General features: G+C 40.0%; 1 protein-coding gene across 2 annotated transcripts in view; it reads left to right on the top strand.

Moving 5' to 3' along the window:
• Window positions 1–18,127, top strand: part of PKP2 (plakophilin 2) — an 82,283-nt gene that overhangs the window by 41,462 nt on the left and 22,694 nt on the right. For both annotated transcript variants that reach the window (XM_023643348.2, XM_070270102.1), the window contains exon 6: window positions 5,686–5,863. In XM_023643348.2, coding sequence (XP_023499116.1) covers window positions 5,686–5,863 — 178 coding nt within the window. The remainder of the gene's footprint in view (window positions 1–5,685; window positions 5,864–18,127) is intronic.

Here is an 18,127-nt window from a genome sequence, read left to right as displayed (position 1 = left end):
TTGATACAAATCCGTCTAAGTAACTTCCTTTAGCTCTATTAATAGAAGAGTTAAATAAGTGCTTTCTAAATAAATAAATAAGGCCTCAGAAATAAATTGTTGACAGGATAGATATGTTTATTTCTTTGTTTAGAAACACAAAGCAAATAGCCATGTATGCGAAACTAAACTAGGACTTTCCATTTTTCATCTCTGTTTCTCCTGACAGCTCCGTAAGGCATTATTGATGATTTACATGTGATCAATGTGAGGCTCGGAGAATTAAGTAAATTGCCCAAGGTTACGCAAGTGGTAAAGAACAAAGTCCGGATTTGAACCCAGTGTTTTGCTATATCAGTATGGCTCCCACCTACTGCTTTGGGGGCGGAGGTGACTCATGTTTACTCCTCTTTGGGAAGGGTTTTGTCTTTGAGGATCTCTGATGGGAGAGCTCTCGCTCACTCTTCTGACCCTTCCTCTCTCTCCTCTTGCCACTGCCTTGGATGAAGCCCTCTCCGTCTCTCTAGTTTTCTCTTGCACTAGCCTCATACCTACCTCTGTGATTCAATATTGCACCTTCCCAATCTGTCCACCACTCTGCTTCTAGTGATTTCTTTCTAAAGTGAAAATATTATGCCATTATGCTCCCCGTTACCTGTAAGATAAAGTCTGTGCTCTGTAGCATGCCACACAAAGATTTTATGATGTGAGCCTGGTGACCATTGGCAGCAGTGTCTCCTCTCACACCCTTCCAGCCCAGGTTCTGCAATCCTAAAGGATTTGCTGGTCTGGTCCATGTCACTTTGCTCTCTTCATGTCTTTGTCTCTGCTGTTGTCTTGGACTGAATCCTTTTCCCCACCTAGACCACCTGGTGAACCCTCTCATCCTTCAAGCTGTCTCAGACATCATTTCTCTGAAGCATTTTCAAATGCCATCCTTGCATACTTTACTCTCAGTCTCCCTCCCACCTCAGCAGAGTTTCGATGGAAGGGGCTTCTCTGAACCGCCTTTGCATCCTTTAATATTAGGCTGCCATGCTTATATGTTTATTGCGGTAACAACTGTGGTGCTCCTTTAAGTTTCTCCACAACTGTGGATGTCTGACTGAATATTAAAAAGAAGCTGTTGGCCTGGGAAGATCTAGATTACACACAAATAAAAAAGTAAGGTGTGTTTTCAGATACGACTCTGATTTTTCTGGCCAAGATGTAAAAAAAAAAACCCATCTGTTTCTGTATATGCTAAGAAGTTCAGCACCAGAGTTTTGTTCACTAGAAAAGAGTGTCAACTCACTGACCTTTCTGGCATTCTCAGTACCAGCCTAGGAGGGAAGAGCTCTTCCCTCTTCTGATGAAAATACTTCAGGATCAAAGACTTTCCCTCCACAAGAGATTGTTCCCTGTCGCTCACCAAGTGAGTGTGGTAGTGAACTTTTAGTTGAAATGAGAACAGTACATCCTAGTCTCAGAGGCTCATCTCCAAGGTCGCTGAGTAATGAGCACTTGCTGGAGTGAGTAGGGCTCTCCTTTGGGTTAAACAGACAGGTCATGGAAGAATGAAGCAGGGCATTCTTGCCCCTCCTCTGCGTATTGCATAGGGAAGAGTCAGGGAATGATTGTCAATGAAATGGGTTGAACATGCATATTGACCTCCGCATATTTTATGGAAATATTTAATTGCATTGCTGTATTTTAATATCAAAATCATTTTACTATAAAATATTCATTATGCAGCTTTTAAACATAATTGTATATTATTCTGCATTTGTAATGTGCAACAAGATACCTCGGGTTTATATATAACTTGGAATAAATAGCTTTTGAAATAGTGTGATGTTTCAGATAAGATTTACAAAACTTAGGTGAAAGGAGGAGTATATCCATGCGGTGGATATGGTGAAAAAGCTATTCTGCCTGCTGTGTGATCACGTTGAAGATCAAGGTTAAAAAGAACCATCTCTCCTTCGCCTTCTCCTTCTGTACCAATGATAGGGATTCATTTAATCATAAAATTTGCAAGTTTTGCTACTTAAAGTGTCGTGCAGACTTAGTTAAATAACTATATTTTCAGTCCTGGAGGGCAATATGAATAAAAGATGGGTTTTAATAGCTATAAGATCCCTTTACTAGTTAGCTGTTTTTTGCAAATATCACAGTTGGCAGTGAATTTCTAGATAATGCAGTTGTCATTATCTCTCTTATAATTGCTAATTATTCAAAGTATATCCCTATCAGAATCCAGTTCCTTTTCTTTTTGGCTAGAATGAGAGCTTAATGATAGAAAATTACAGGCAGACCAGATGCAACAAAAAACTATAATAATAGAAATTTCGGCCTGATGAATAAATTGACCAGAAGTTAAAGGTGAGAACAATGAAAACCTAAACGCTAAATATTTATATCAGGGGATCTAAAATCTGATCATTGAAGGGAACATCTGTTCAGAGGCATCTAGTGCATTGGTTTCCCAGTGCCAGAAATGGAGTCCTTATTTAAATACGGGTTCCTGGAATCCATCCTGAGATTCCGACTCAGTAAATTTGGGGTGTGGCCCAGGAATATGTGATTGTGATTTGCCACCCGGCTCATTTGGAAACTGCTAGTCTAGTCTAACACTCTGGTTTCGAGATAAAATCTCTTGTCAATATTGTGATAAGGGATGAGCTCATTTTTATCAGCTCCAGCAACAGAGCTAGATCTTACAGGCAGATCTCTCTGTTTTCTTCAAAGCTCTCTTAGAAGTTTATACTTTCAGCAAGCCAAATCTCCTCCCCTAGAATTTCCACTCACTGGTTTGATTTTGCTGCCCCCGTCACAGAAAATGATATCTAGCTGTTAAATTTGCATTTCTTTAGTTATTAGAGAACATGCCTGCCTATGTGTATTAGAGTCTAACATCTTTTAATTTGGGGTTAATTTTTCTACTAGTAACTAATTTTTAATGATTTATAAAAACTCTCTGTATTAAAGATATTATCCCTTTGTCTCGTATCGTCATACATATTTTCCCAATTTGTAATTGATCACTTACTGATTTTCTGTGTATATGTGTGAGGAGATGTTTGTAGATGTGTGTGTAACCCCAAAGCTCTAGTGAACATTTAAGCTTTTTCCTAGCTTTGGACCATACAGAAACTTGGCAGGCATGACATTCCTATACAATATCCTCCATTAAAAATTCAAAAATTTTACTAAAACCCCCCAAAGCATATACTTCTGTAGAAATAATATAGCATGCCAAGCTACAAAGGACATTGACTGCTGAAGGAAAATTCCACTCCCTTTGTTCAAATTAATCCTCCAGATCTGGTTTTTATTGTAAGGTGTACTTTTCCTTTGAGTGCCCTGTGTGGTCCTTTTTAAAAAAAGGAAATGTCATTATGCTTCACATTTTTAAGCCTCTGGCAGGCAGAGACTGTTAATTTGTTTGCTTATTTAGAACAGGAAGCTTTTTTTTTCCTTCTCGCTCTTTTCTTTTTAACTTTCTTTTGTAGCTTAGTAACCAGATTCAACTCAGACCTGCCTTTAAATTGTTTTCAACCACCTTTGGAGTTTTATTCTGTCTCTCCCCCATCCAGGGCCTCTTAAGATGAAGTGGGAGGAATGAAGTCATTGTGTTGCAAAACCTGTGGCTGAGGGACACTGCTCATGACTAACCCCAAATGCTCATTTGAGCAAGAAAAGACTTCCTCATAAGCCAGAATTTGAGTCCGCACAGGACACTAGACCCGATGTCACTGTATCTCGTGGAAGCCAAGTGTAGGCTGCAGTGGAAATTTGGTTATTGTTTCAGAAATTAGTTACTTATACACAGCCAAAGTAAACTGGTTAAGCCCAAAAGACTGCATTAGGCGTAGAAGGTTCTAATTGATGGGCCAAATTCAAGTGTGGTAGAATAATTACCAGCCTTTAACCCTACAGACTATTGTTTCAGTCATTAAAATCTAGGGAGATGATATCACCACATAATTCAGCCAAGACCACCATGTTTGCTTTTCTCCTAAAGTAGACTGTCCTGTATACTGTTAACCAAAAAAAGCAAAGAACCAAAATGAGAGGCAGTGAGGAGTTTATTTTGGGATCAAAGAATTGCCATTTGGGGAGCACAGAGTCAGGTAGAAACCCAAATAATATTTCGACTACAGGAGAGGGGCTCAGAGTTTTTGTTGGAGACAGAGAGGAAGATGAGGTGAGTTGTATTAAAGGGGAGCTCATTGGCACTAGGTGAGGTAAGGCTAGGTTTGTACCTCATAGATGGGCTTGAGAGTCACTCATCAGGCAGAAGGCTAGACTTGCATTTCATTGATTGGTTAGCAATTTGGTCATCAGCAAAATCCACTTTTATCAGTCCTTACTGACTTCCTGGAATCTTGGTGGTTTTGTCTAGTGTGGAAGATAAAGAAGACAAGATGTGCATGGCAGTTCCACTGAAATGACTGCTCTGCCTTTATTTTAGTATGGCTCCACTCATGTCATCTTTCACAATACGTATGCTTCCTCTTTCCTTCATACAGACAAAGCAGTAAATTTAAGAAGTAGGAGTTATTGACTGGGTGGCCAGGGAGTGACTAGGGAAGAAAATGAAGATGGCTTCTCTTTCTGTCCCCTCTCTTTCTCCTTTCCCAGATGCTAGTGAATTAGAATAACTTGCTGAGGTATGAAAGATGGCAAGACAACTTTACACCTGGTGAGAGTCACTGGAATAGCAAGCAATAGGTGTATAGTCCTTCCACTGAATCAGAAGTATTTGAGCACCAAATTTGTAAGAAAAACAAGTCCTAAATCCCACCTTGTGTTCTCTCTCAGTACCCAGCTTCAGTCTCTGTCTCACAAATGCCCTGAAAAGTACAATATCCTATTATTTTAATTTCCCAGATTGGCTTATATGGCCGTTCTCTTTAGTGGGAGAAGTTAAAAGGTGTTCAACAGGAAAGGGAAAGTTAGGTGAGTGAATTCGGTACCAGTCCTAGGCCAAAGCTTAGGCCATGCAAGTTGGCAGATAGATAAAATACTCATGTCTCTCTGTCACTGCCAAACTTTAACATGAGAAATACATGAGATCGCCAGCATAAATTCTGGGCGGACTTGAAGTCTGTCATTGGGTAGGAATCAATAAATATTAATTGGTGTTGTTGATCAGGCTACTGTTGACAGGCATAGGCAAAGGCTGTCTGCAGGCCCTTCCTGCTGTTATCGGGAGGCCAATGTCAGGTGAAAGTCGCAGGTGGTGGGGAGCAGGAGGCAGGGGGAGGTATTCTGTCCATGCACCTAAGGGAGAAAAAATATGACTCATAATATTGAAATCTTACTTACAGTAAGATCATTTCAAGCCTCCCTATTGGCAAGCCCAGAATTTATCATCCCGATGAGGTCAGCTTTGTGGTAGGGTCTTTTAAGAGAAACAGTAATAAATATTGAAAGATTTCTGACTGTCATTCACATTTGTGATTAATTTAAACTTTTCCCTCTCTCTTTCTGTATGTATGTGTGTGTGTGTGTGTATAAATTGTTCTTGCGGATCAGCTTCCATTGCCATCGAATAAGCCCTAAATAGGTTCTTTCAGTTGAGAAAGGGGTTGTCTCCTCACACCTTATTTTTTTATCTATAACTAGCCATAGCCCCGGGGAGATGGCCTTAACTGATCTTTTCAGCAGTCATTTTGACCCAACCCTGCACTGTTTTGATGGTTCTCTTTGTTTTTCTAGGTTTGCTGTGGAATTTGTCTTCTAATGACAAACTCAAGAATCTCATGATAACAGAAGCCTTGCTCATCCTGAATGAGAATATCATTATCCCCTTTTCGGGGTGGCCAGAAGGGGACTACCCCAAAGCGAATGGTTTGCTTGATTTTGATATATTCTACAATGTCACAGGATGCCTAAGGTAATGCCACTCTGCAACCCCCCTCGCCCACCTTTTCTCTATACACCTTAGATATTGCATCCAGGTCTATCTAGAACTCTACCCCATTACCTGGAGATGCTGTAAGAATTATAAAGATCATTCTGACTACTAGAAGCTCAACACAGGGACAATGAGAAAGATCAAATCAACAGAGTCTTGGTTTCCAGGCATGTTCGATTCCAGAAGCTACCCACATTAGCTCATAAGGAGAGGATGTGAATTCCAATAGACAAACTAGAGATCTGATCTGAATACCCAGAAGTCATGTAGCCTGGCCTTTCCTATCCCACAGGGTTCAAGGCAGGCACGATGCTATTTTTTAATTCACAAAAATCTAATTTAATGACATGGTTAAAAAAATAATTTTGAACCTGGTATTTTTAAATAGGCAACGAAACCTAAAGAAACAGAATGTCTTGCCGTAAGAGCAGCTACAAAAAGAAGTTAGTTTGATCAGCATTTGTAAATATTGGGATGAAAAAATGCTTGAAGTGTCTTCTCCCATGTGCTGTCCAATGCCAGCTAAACCAAGGGGAAATAGAAATACATGCACCAGTAAGACAAACCGCTTGTCTTAACTTCTTGAGTATCGTGCATCTCAAGTTTTCTTATATTTGAAAAGGATCATTGTTTTTTATGTCCAGGGATTAAAAGAAATCAGATAGAAGATCTAATCAAAATTAGGCAGCCACAAAGAAGTCAGGATATATTCTGCCTTTCCGTTTTTTCTGTAGTTACACAGTTCAGTTTTTGAGAGAATCTGTTTGGATGATAACTGAGGGAAATTATTATGGTAAGATGTTTATCTTATCTCCACAGTCAACACACAGTAATGCACATCAAATACCAGTTTTTCATAAAGCATTATGTTGGCTACTGAGAGTTTAAGAGGGATCAATAAGAAAATCCTTAAGGAACTTTTAATCTAGCAGGGGGATGCAGATGAGCAGACAAACTAGAATATAGCTCCAGTGAAATATGTTAGAGCAGCAGTTCTCCAAGCATGGCCCCTGGACCAGTCGCATTGTATCATCTGGAACTTGTTAGAATTCTTGGGTCCCACCCCAGGCCTACTGAATCAGGAACTCTCAGGGAAGGACCCAGCGGTCTGTTTTTTTAAACAAGCCTTCCAGGTGATTGTAAGGCAAGCTGAAGTTTGAGAACCACATGTCCGGGGTATGCATGAAGTGCTACAGGAATGCAGAACAAAGGACTATTCATGCCAGCCGAGTGGGGTCAGAAAGACACTGTAGAAGAGATGCCAGTGAGCTGAGCCTTGGCAGCCTATTTCAATAGTCAGAAATTCTCTTAAGGATGAAAGACTAATTCTTGAATGGTCTAAGAGGTGCCTAAATGGTCTCTCTTGAGCCCATCCTCTGTACAGCCCACTGGAACTGCTTTTCTAACGGACTTTTGATCTATTAGAACTTTGATCCATTTGAAAACACTTCATGTCCTCAATTTCTCTAAAACTCCCACTGCCTTCCCGTGTACATCAGAGTTCTTAATGTGGCACATCTGTCAGTCAGGACTCTTTCATTTGAAAATGGCGGCTGCACAGCTCAAACTCCCTTAAGCCGAGTAGGGGTTCATTGGCCTGTGTGGCCGAGAAGATGTTGACAGTCACCTGTGAAAGGGAAGGAAATGCACCAGGAACCATGACCTCAAGGACTGTGACAGAGATGCAGCCTCCCTGGGACTCACTCTTTTTCTGTTTCTATCTCATCTCTGCTGACTCTTCTTCTGCATGTTGGGCTCATTCTGTACAAATGCAAACAAGCCTTCTCCCCTTAGCAGGTAACTAAATCACAGACAGCGCTTGCTTAGCCACCCAGCAGAAGTGCACTTCTTTCTTCCACTGTCAGTCTCAGGGAAGGTTTGTCCCTGGCCCTGCTTCTGAAGGGTGCACATCCTTTGAGCTACAGTTGCCTGCATCGGCCAGACCTGGATCAGATACCTGCTTCGTGGCAGGGATGGCAAGGTCTGTTAGAATAACAAGAGGGATGGGAACACTTGCTGGGCAAGCAAAACAAAAACAGAAGACACCTTCATCGATTACAGCAGGTACAATCTCAGTCTATCCACAACCTTCTTTACAACCTTATTTTCCATTTTCCCCAAATGTACTTCATACCCACCAAAATACTTGCTTTCCTTAGATTCCATAGGTTCTTTCATATAGTCAAGGCTTTATTTAATTTAATTTGCCTCTTAACATTTTTCTTATCTTCCTATTGAATACATAATCTCTTAATCATTTAACACCAAAGATAAAGTTTACCTTTTCTGTGAAACATTTTTCAGCCTCCTCAGGCAAAAGCCATTACTCACTCCTAAGAGTTCAAACAGGACTTGATAGGCAAGTCACCTCTGTACAGATTTTATCGCATTGCTGTTTTATGATGAGCTGTTTACATACCTTCTTTACTAGATTGTGAACTCTTTAAAAGCTGAGCCTACGCATTTTTAAAATCTTTAATCTCTAACACCTAGCAAAGTGTCTGCCATATTGTAAGCAAGTATGAAGTATTTGAATGAAATGAATAAATGAATGAGCAAGCAAGTGAAAATACATGACAGATTAGATAAATAATCAAGTCTGGCAAGAGGATCAAATTTGTGATGGAAACAGAAGTTGGAAACAGGCTAAGGCCAGACTGTGGGGGCCTTGAAGGTCATGTTGAGTAGTTAATTTTTTTCTTTTGTAAGCAAAATCAGCTCATGTTGGGAGGATAGAAATATGATAAGTTCTGTTTGAAGAACAATAATGATAATATCAACAGGAAAGGTGTATTGAGAAGGTGAAAATCTAAAGACAAAGATGTTAGTTACAAATCTCTTCCTGTAGCCTTCCCTTTTGAATGAGAAATAAAAGACTGACATGGTTTGGGTGAGGTCATGCCCTGGTTGGCATACGTTTTCCAGAAGGTGTAATAGCTGAATACGTTCCCATGAGAATGACACCATTTTAAACAATGTTTGCAAAGTCAATCCATATCACCGATCTGAACTACTTTCAGAAGCAGAATATAGCAAAAAATCTGGGAAATTGAGTGCCATAGTATATACTTACTGAAATATCTGTTCTTATTTCATTTGTGTATCTAATTTTTTATAATAATAACTAACATTTATTGTGCATTGTAGTCTAGAAACTGTTCTAAATACTTTATAAATGTCTCAGTTTATTCTCAGAGCAGACCTTGTAAAGTAGGTTTTCCCCATTTTATAGGTGAGGAAGCTAGGTCTCAGAGAGGTTAGGTGATTTTCCCAGCATCCAACAGCTAGTAAGAGACAAAACTGAAATTCAAATCCAGGAAGCCAGTCTCCAAGGCTCTTATTTGGTTTGCTGGATACATTAAGGATGGTCACATGCAGACTGCACTGTTGTGGATAAGACCTCTGTCCTTCTGTCTCGCAACCTCACTGTGTCACATAGCTCAATTTACAGTCATGTTCAGGTCTCATTATGGGCGTTGTATCCACATTTCTCTATCAGCATTTTTGTTGTAGAAGTTAGATGCAAGAGGAACTCTGCACTGCATTTCATATAAACAGAGAAGATTCAAAGGATAAAGCACATGAAGTAGGAGATCTTTCCGAGGGAGGAGATGGCGTTGCAGACAACTTCAGGGTAGATGTTGTCACCGTGAGTATAAAAGCACTAGGAGATGTGAGTCAGAATGTAAGAAAAGCCCTCCAGGGAGCCTGCACATAGTTTCCATGACAATAGAGGTGTCTGCTGAGTAGTTGCTTATTTATGACCCCAGCTTACTCTAAAAAGATTTTAAGACAGGTGTCCACTGCTTCTAGTACGAGTGCATCTTAGTGCATATAGAGGTCATGAATGTTAGCAACTATCGTAATTGCTACAGGTTCATTTGAAGTATTTTCGCCCCTAATGGGTTCAGAGCCAACAATGAACTATGCGTTGGCAAAGTGTTGTATGGTTGGCATTGTGATTGGCTTAGCTCAATGCAGCTAAATTCCTTCAATCTACGTTTGGAGAAAAACTTCTGCATACACCAGGGGACTCTCCCTTTACTAACTTGACATTCGGATCCGTTCTGAGAGGGACTTCCCTAGTCCGTGGATAGCAGTGGTGCAGAGTGAAGCTACTCCGCAGGGAAGAGGTTTGCTCCGCTAAGGAACTCGTGGTGACTCGGTTCTGCCTACCTGGCACCGCTGCAGTGAGCTTGCATTCATGTAGGAGAACATGTACAGTTTATCATTGAAAAAGAGGAACGCTCTCACGTACACCACATCTGTCAGGTATCAGATCATTGATCTAGAGGATTAGCATCTGCCTGCAGCAGCATTTGTCATGGGCCTTGGTGCTTTCTTTGGGTCCCTTTGGAATTACATACTTTTCATGACGGAAGTTAGTCACTGAGAGTGATACAGATTTTGCTATAGGGAAAATAAAGGGTTTGTGCAAGTTTCAATATTTTCTTACACAACATTATCTTAGCATAATGAGCGGTAAAATCCATGTCAGGAGAGGACAGATATATTGGTACACTCCAATTTGTGCTAGAGCCAGCAAGCGCAGTCGTCAGCATCTCTTCATAACTCCACATACAGTGACATCATGTTGGTAGTTTGAAATCGGCTGGGGTGGAAGTTTTTATGGCACAGAAATTGGCAAATGCTACAAATCAAAGGTCTCCCCACTCCCAAACCCCCAGAAAGCTGGTTGTTAAACACTTACCAGCATACCACTGCCACTGAATTTCCGTTAGTTAACTGCTTTAACATCAAAATGTGGACAATTAGGGTGTTGGTATATTTCTCTATACACATCCCTTTTCGAAGAACAAGCAATTTGTTTTCTTGGAAGGTATTATAAAGCTTCAGCATTTTCCTTTTTTTTTTTTTCCTGTGGGGAGAAAACCTGTTAAAGCGTCCCATTCTTTTTTTCAAAATTGTTTTCATTTAGGCTTAGGGCAAGAAGTGTAACAGTTAAAATATTTGATAATTTTTTGCAATTAGTAGGATATTCTGCCAAATATTTCAAGTCTAAAAGACTTATGGGACAATGATAGAATTGTAAATTACCAAAAACTGTGAGCTAGCTTCTTTGATGGTGCACCCCTCCTGTACACACACTCATTGTGAGCCCCAGCTTCTCTATTGATTGTGGGTAACTCCTTGAGAACTGGTGTGACATGGCTGTCACATCTGTATGTTTCGCCTCACTGATTGGCTCACTTTGGGGAAACCTTTGGATGTGACATAAATAAAACCAACAGTTATTATCAGATCTAAGTTTGAAATTTCTACCAAAGATTTATCATTATTTCTCCATTCCTCCATAGCCTTCTCATGGCTCTCTCCTCCCCTTTTTTCTTTCTTTCCTTTCTTCCCTCAGTCTTCTTTGTTCTCTTAAAGGAGAGGCGGTGGAAACAGTTGAGAGGTCAGAAATTAGAATGCCTCCAGGGGTCAGGCAGGCGCTTAAGTGGACAGGTGTAAGACCATGGGGAATGGTGGGGGCTGTCAGACTAGAGAATGGGAAAAAATGCTTGCCCTGGGAGCAGTGAGATTCCAAGTTCTGGAAAACACTTCAGGCCAAACGCTAACACATCTAAGCAGCCTCATTCTTCATTTGAGGAAATCAAGGGCCAGTGACTCTTCCGCAATTATAGAACCAGTTACCAGAAGCCTAAGAAAGGCAACTAGTGCAGCCTTCTTGAGATTTCACCCCCGTCTGCCTTTCCTCCTGGGCTTATCAGATGCTGTCATTATTCCTCGAGTGCCTGCTATAGCCAAACTGTTTAAATTTCTGAAATCTCAAAGGGGAGTGGGACCTTTCTCTTTGCCCTGGGGGATCTCCATGTTTAGTGAGAGAGATGGGCACCTAAGAGATAATCACAGTACATTCGATAAGAAGCAGAAGCGTAAAAGAGGTACCAGAAACATGTTATGGAGGCATTGAATTGCTTAACTGATGTTGCCTGGGGGCTGGGAAAATTCTTGACTGGAGAGTCACATTTAAGGAGCTGTTAAAGGATGAGCAGGTGTTTGAATGTCCCTTTTCATCTTTAGCTCATCATTCTATCACTAGTTCATCTCTGTCGTTTTTCAATATAGTCATATTAAAAATATGAATTCATACAGCCCTGAAAAGTTGTTTTCCTAAGTTCCTATCATTTGTTAACCATTTACTTAGGAGAAAGGCTTATGAAATTGCTGCCTTATCTTATTGCCGCCATCTGACTGTTTCTGCATTGTAAAGGCCACCCCAGAATTTGCCATTTTGTTTAGGATGATGGGACAAAATGGCAAAACATTATTCTAGCACATTATAAAACATACACCTTTTTCTTAATTATATTTTATGGCAATTAAGAGGAAAAACAATTGGTAATGCATTTCTCCTGCAAGTCACTTAAACTTCACTTTTCCCCATGTCATGGTGTAGTAAATGTGTTTTGATGAATGTATAATATAGTTATATGTACTAAAATTTATAACTGTCTTAAAAGAAACTTCCATTGTCGCTTATTGCTGTAAATCTAGCTGGGGTGGGGAGTGGTGAGAGAAGGCAAACTACCTAGAGAGAGAAGAGCTCTAACTATCAGTCTTGTTCCTAATTAGCCACGGGGTCAAGAGCAAGTTTGCTTGGAATATCAATACCAGCCACTCTCTGGAAAAAGAATGTCCCCATGTAAATTTTTAATATATTCAATTACATCTGTCTTCTGCAGCACAAAAAAACATATCACGTGTTCTTGAATTGCCTTTTTTATGCATATCTGGATATCAGACTTCAAAACTTTGCTGAATCTCAGTCTCCTTAATTATGCATTTTCGTTCTATTTACCTTTGCCCATTTATCCCTTGTTCTGAATACTCCTGACAGAACAGGATTTCTTTGCTCTAGCCCTGCACGTAATCCTATTTAATTATTTAAATAATTAAGAATTAGTTAGATCATTAAGAAAATAATCAAATGATGGTAAAAATTTCCCTAGTTATCAAATAACTATTTTTCTTTTCTCTAAGAATGTAGATCCAAAAGCAGGACAGAACTTACTTTTTAAAAATCATAATGTAAATGTGGTTATTTACTTCTGGAAAATAATTTGGTATAAAACTAGGATGTTAGCTGAGACAGTATAAACAACACAGAAATCCGATAGAAGTATCCAGATAGTTCAACCTGGAGAGCGACTTTTTCAGAAATAAAGACAATTGAGTCGTCAACTTCAACGTCAGTTATTTGGCTAATGATTTAAACTCTTCCATTTGATGTGTAAACGTAAGCAGTATGAAGTCCATATATAATAAAGTTGGCAACATTTCTAGTAATGTTACACTGTTAGTCATAACCGTATTTTATAAGGTGGGTAGGTGTTTGAGATATACAAACAAACGTGTGGTTTAATTAATTAAATTCTTTTGTAAATTTCTCTTTAAGGAAATTTAAAAGGTGTAAGTTGTATTTAAATGAGTGAATAAAATGTTGATTTTAAAAAATGATTGTTTTATAAGCTAAGTCTCAGGGGTGTTAGGTCATTATTTGAAACTCTCAACAATAATTAAGTTAGTAAAGCAAATGAACAAACAAAACAAATATGAATGAACATGCTTACCTGGTCACCCCTTTCTGGTCCCCAAAAACCAGTGGGGGTTTTTTTGTTTTTTTTTTTTGGTGAGGAAGACAGGCACTGAGCTAACATCTGTGCCAATCTTCCTCTATTTTGTATAGAAGCATGGCTTGATGAACAATGGTCCATACCCAGGATCCAAACCTGTGAACCCTAGGCTGCCGAAGTAGAACACACAAACTTAACCACTTCATCACCAGGCCAGCCCCAAACCCAATGTCTTTAAAAGTATGTGTCTTGAGGCCAGCCTGGTGGCATAGTGGTTAAGTTCATACGCTCCACTTTGGCAGCCCCAGGGTGCATGGATTCAGATCTTGGGCGCTGGACTACACACCACTCATCAAGCCATGTTGTGGCAGCATCCCACATACAAAATAGAGGAAGATTGGCACAGATGTTAGCTCAGGGCCAATCTTCCTCACCAAAACAAAAGAAAAAGTATGTGTCTCATTGGAATTGTCACAGCAGCACAAGTACAGCCAAACCTTTGCAAAGACCCCTGCTCTTCAGACTAAGTTTTCCACTATCCTGTTCATGTCTTCAGCATGTTGGCCCAGATTAAAAATTGTGCTTCATAGAATTATATGACATTTCTGTTTCTGTTTGTCAAAGAAATTCTTTATTCTTACCAATCAGTCCGTACATAGTGACTGCATACTTTAGGCCCAGCCCAGGGATAATGGGTAAAGAAAATACATAAATAGGGATAATATGGAGGAAGAAGGGTCAGTGAAGGGAACAGAAAAATAATTTTTATTATCTCAAGAGGACTGTATTTGTTTCTCTTTCTGCATCAGTTTAGTTTATTAGTTGAGCTTTGAACAGAAAAAGAAATTCCTAAGAATATCTTTGTCAGAGACTTTTGACAACATCCTCATGTTTAGAAAAAAAAAATCTGTGTATAGCTTAAATTGGAGGTAGTGTTTTGTTAACTTTATCTTATGACACTCAAAGTCTTTTTCAAAACACCTAATGCTATCATCATAATCAGAACTATTATTAAATTTTTGAAATTATCCTTATCAAATCAAATGAGTGGGTTGAGATATTTGGATGAAGCCACAGATGATCTTGTTGCTGTCCTGTGCTTAGAGGTTCATGGTGTCTTGGAGGTGCAGACTGTCTGAGCATCATCTTCTTCTACTCTAGGGCCTGAGCATTTTCATCAATCCTAGTCTGACATCCCAGACGTCTCTTTTAGGTTTCAAGAATGTCTGCTCAATGGGCATATTTTTAAAATTAGTTTGCTGTTTATAATTGATTTCAAACAGAATCTGGCACCCTCCCTCGGACAGCCTGCTAAATCAAGAGGAAATGGCTGTTGCCTACCAACCTGATAATTATTGGCTCAATTGACTATTCAGAATACATTTGGAAAATGCAGGAAAGCAGAACTAAAGGATTTTGAGGAGAGATTTTTCTCCTCCTCCACCTTCTAGTTTCTTGTTGTGTAACAGAAGCTGACATATCTTTGTTCGGTTAATGTTCCTTGTTCTAGAAGGAACAAGAGGTGTAGGTTGTGGAGCTTTGTTCTGCCTCCCAATGTTGCTTCTGTTTGCAGACAGAACAGTTGACTTTGGCTGATGTTTGCGGATACCTTCGGGGACTGATGTTGACTTCAGAGTCACAGACAAGCCCTTCTCCGGGCATGGAGTTTTTGTTCCTATGCCAGTTCAAGTGAGGCTCCCCTTTTGTTCTGTGCAACCACAAGCTGCCTCTGCCTCTTTCTGTGGGTTAGTCACAGACAAGGCCCAACTGTTTGATATGTATCAGCTGAGAGTTAAACAAAAACCTGGACCTAAATCTCAAATGACAAGAGGAAGAAGGATGCCTCCTTATCAGCCAGTGTCTTATCAAGTGCCTGTTGGGTCTTAGAATGGATTCTGACCAAGCGCTTAATTGACTGGCACCACTCGGGGCCTTACTGCACAATTTATGGCACATTATTAGCAAGCTTATCATCGAGTTGGTGAACTCGAAGATGCAGCCACAATTTTTTAAAATCATTGAGATGATCACCATCTCAGTATGCTCATTAGACCTTTAAAACTGGTTCCATAGACGGTGGGTCTTGCATACAATGCACACATATATTGGGTGTTAGTAGGAAACCATAACTGTTATCAATAGAAATAGCCCCATATAAAAAAAAAAAAAAACTCTGCCTCTTAAAACTACTTGTTTTGTTGGTGAAGTGTCTTGAAAAGAGTCACTCCAACCCTATTATTGTCTGTCTTTCTTATGTCCTGGTAACTGACTACAGCCTTGTACTTTAAACATTCCTTATCAGCTCATCATTTCCCCAGGACAGTTGACCATACACCATGCACATAGCTGGGATGTTCCTTGTTGTAATAAACTTCCTTTCAGTGCTGGCAAGCTAGCTGTATTTGACAGCACACCTGCACAGAGCCACACACAGACAACTTTTTATGGAAAGGCCAGTAAAAATCCGATTAAAAGCAGATAATTATGGGGGCCAGCCTGGTGGTGCAGCAGTTAAGTTCACATATTCTGCTTTGGCGGCCCAGGGTTTCCCAGTTCGGATCCAGGGTGTGGACCCACACACCACTTCTCAAGCCACACTGTGGCAGGCATCCCACATATAAAGTAGAGGAAGATGGGCACGGATGTTAGCTCAAGGCTGGTCTTCCTCAGCAAAAGGAGGAGGATTGGCGGTGGATGTTAGCTCAGCGCTAATTTTCCTCAAAAAAAAAAAAAGTGGCAGATAATTTTGGTTTTAAACAAAAAGAGTCGCAGGTCAGGATTCTGAACAAGATTTTGGTGTACCTTAATTTCAGGAATTTTGTGAAAATTACAGATCATAATATTTGCAACATGCCTTCTGTAACGTCTAGCACACAAGAAATTGCATCTGTTTTTATCATTTAACATTGTCCTTTCGCTGGTTTGCCATATGAATTTAAAGTTTAGCCACACTGTCATTAATCTTAACAAAGACATACCATTCTTCCTTTTAATTCTAGCAAGGCCCGGGGTGTTAGGTTTTCTTTTCTCCTTTTCACTGTGACACTCAGGAATGTGTGAGATAAGTGGTCCTGGGGAGAGTCATGAGTCACTGATTTGCTTTCAGATAAACACCTGACTCCTCCTAAATATGAAAAGCTTGTTTAGAGACATACAGAGGTCCAGATTCCATTTTTTCCCACCCCTTACAAGTCGTATTGCGAGAAAACTTCTTCTTAAAATCAAACACAGGCTACAGTTCAAGCTGGTATCCTCCCGTTCCGGCCCAGTGGAGGTGAAGGCTCAAAAGCGGTCCTGCCTTTATGTGTCGGGTAGTTTATCTCCTCCTCCACTCGCCCATCTCTGGAGGCCCCTGCCGCTAGTCTTCATGCCCCAGTCCAAGGACCTGGTTTTCCAATTTCAGTATACAACAGTATACAATTTTAATTTCCTGCAAGGTACCCACATATTTACTCAGACTTCTGCTAGATTGTACTAGGGGAAATTGACTCATCGCTTAATCCAATTCAAACCATAGACACGAAATGAAACGTTTCCGATATATTCCTTGGTAACTCTGATAATCAATTTTTATTGAGTAACTGCTGTGTCTGTATGCTCATTCTCTTTTCAACAAGATAATTGTTTTGATATATTTCACTTACAGTTTCGAGATATTTTTCCATATTAAACCTCTCTTGGGCTACATGTCGGAATCCATTATAGATAAATATTTTCCAGGATTCAGGAGGTACATTGTAAAAGGCTTAATTCTGCCTAAGATTAGCCATGTTAATTCTCTGACTCCCACAAACTTAAGTATTAGCTGTTGGAAAAAATACTGTAAGATGGCTATCTCATTTTCTAATAGCTATTGGTTGTTTTCAGAGTGACACCGTAACAAATTCCTTTCTGACTAGTGACCTCTATTCATGCCCTTCTATTCATGTTCTACTCATGGATGCTATCAAATAATCCACACTTATCATTCATATTTCTGGGTAGCTGAGTAAGGTAGGAACTATTTTTGATATGCACGAGCAAATACTGAAGCCGTGGGGTTCCTTCTATGCACTTTCTGTCAGCAAGGGCATCAGCTGCCAGAAACCCTGATAAGTCCCATTTCAAGCGAGTAGAGTCTGGATAATACCAAACTACAAGACAACAGTCAGTGCGTGTGAACTGGCAGTACTGCCAAGCTCAATTACCCTCCTCACCCAAAATAAACACCCTGAAGTTAAAAGGCTCAGTCATCCATCTGCAAGGTATGTAGTGGGCTTAGCTAGGGAGAAAGACAGACCTTTTGATTTGTCAAAGCAGTTTTAAGCTACTGCCATTTCTCTGAGACCGAGGCTGAAAAAGTCAAAGGGAAGGTTTAAAACATATGATAACATTGTCTCCGAGTTGGGGGGGGCATATGATATTTGCTAAACGAATGGCAGACTGAATGAATGTTGGATAAGGTTTGCGCTCCTCTGGAGCCGCCCCAGGCACGGAATAAAGAGCAGCTCTCCTGTCCTGGCTTTATCACTCCTTTGCTGCCACCAAGAATAGTAACTTAGACTCTTTGGACCTTAGTTTCTCCTTCTGTAAAATAAAGAGACTGGAAAAGAGCTTTTCAGTTTCTGTCAAGCTTCTTAAGATCCCGTGATCTTTTTTTTTTTAA

The sequence above is a fragment of the Equus caballus genome, chromosome 6 (assembly GCF_041296265.1).
Source record: "Equus caballus isolate H_3958 breed thoroughbred chromosome 6, TB-T2T, whole genome shotgun sequence".
In the NCBI taxonomy this organism is placed as follows: Eukaryota; Metazoa; Chordata; class Mammalia; order Perissodactyla; family Equidae; genus Equus; species Equus caballus.
This window is presented reverse-complemented; position numbering and strand designations above follow the sequence as displayed.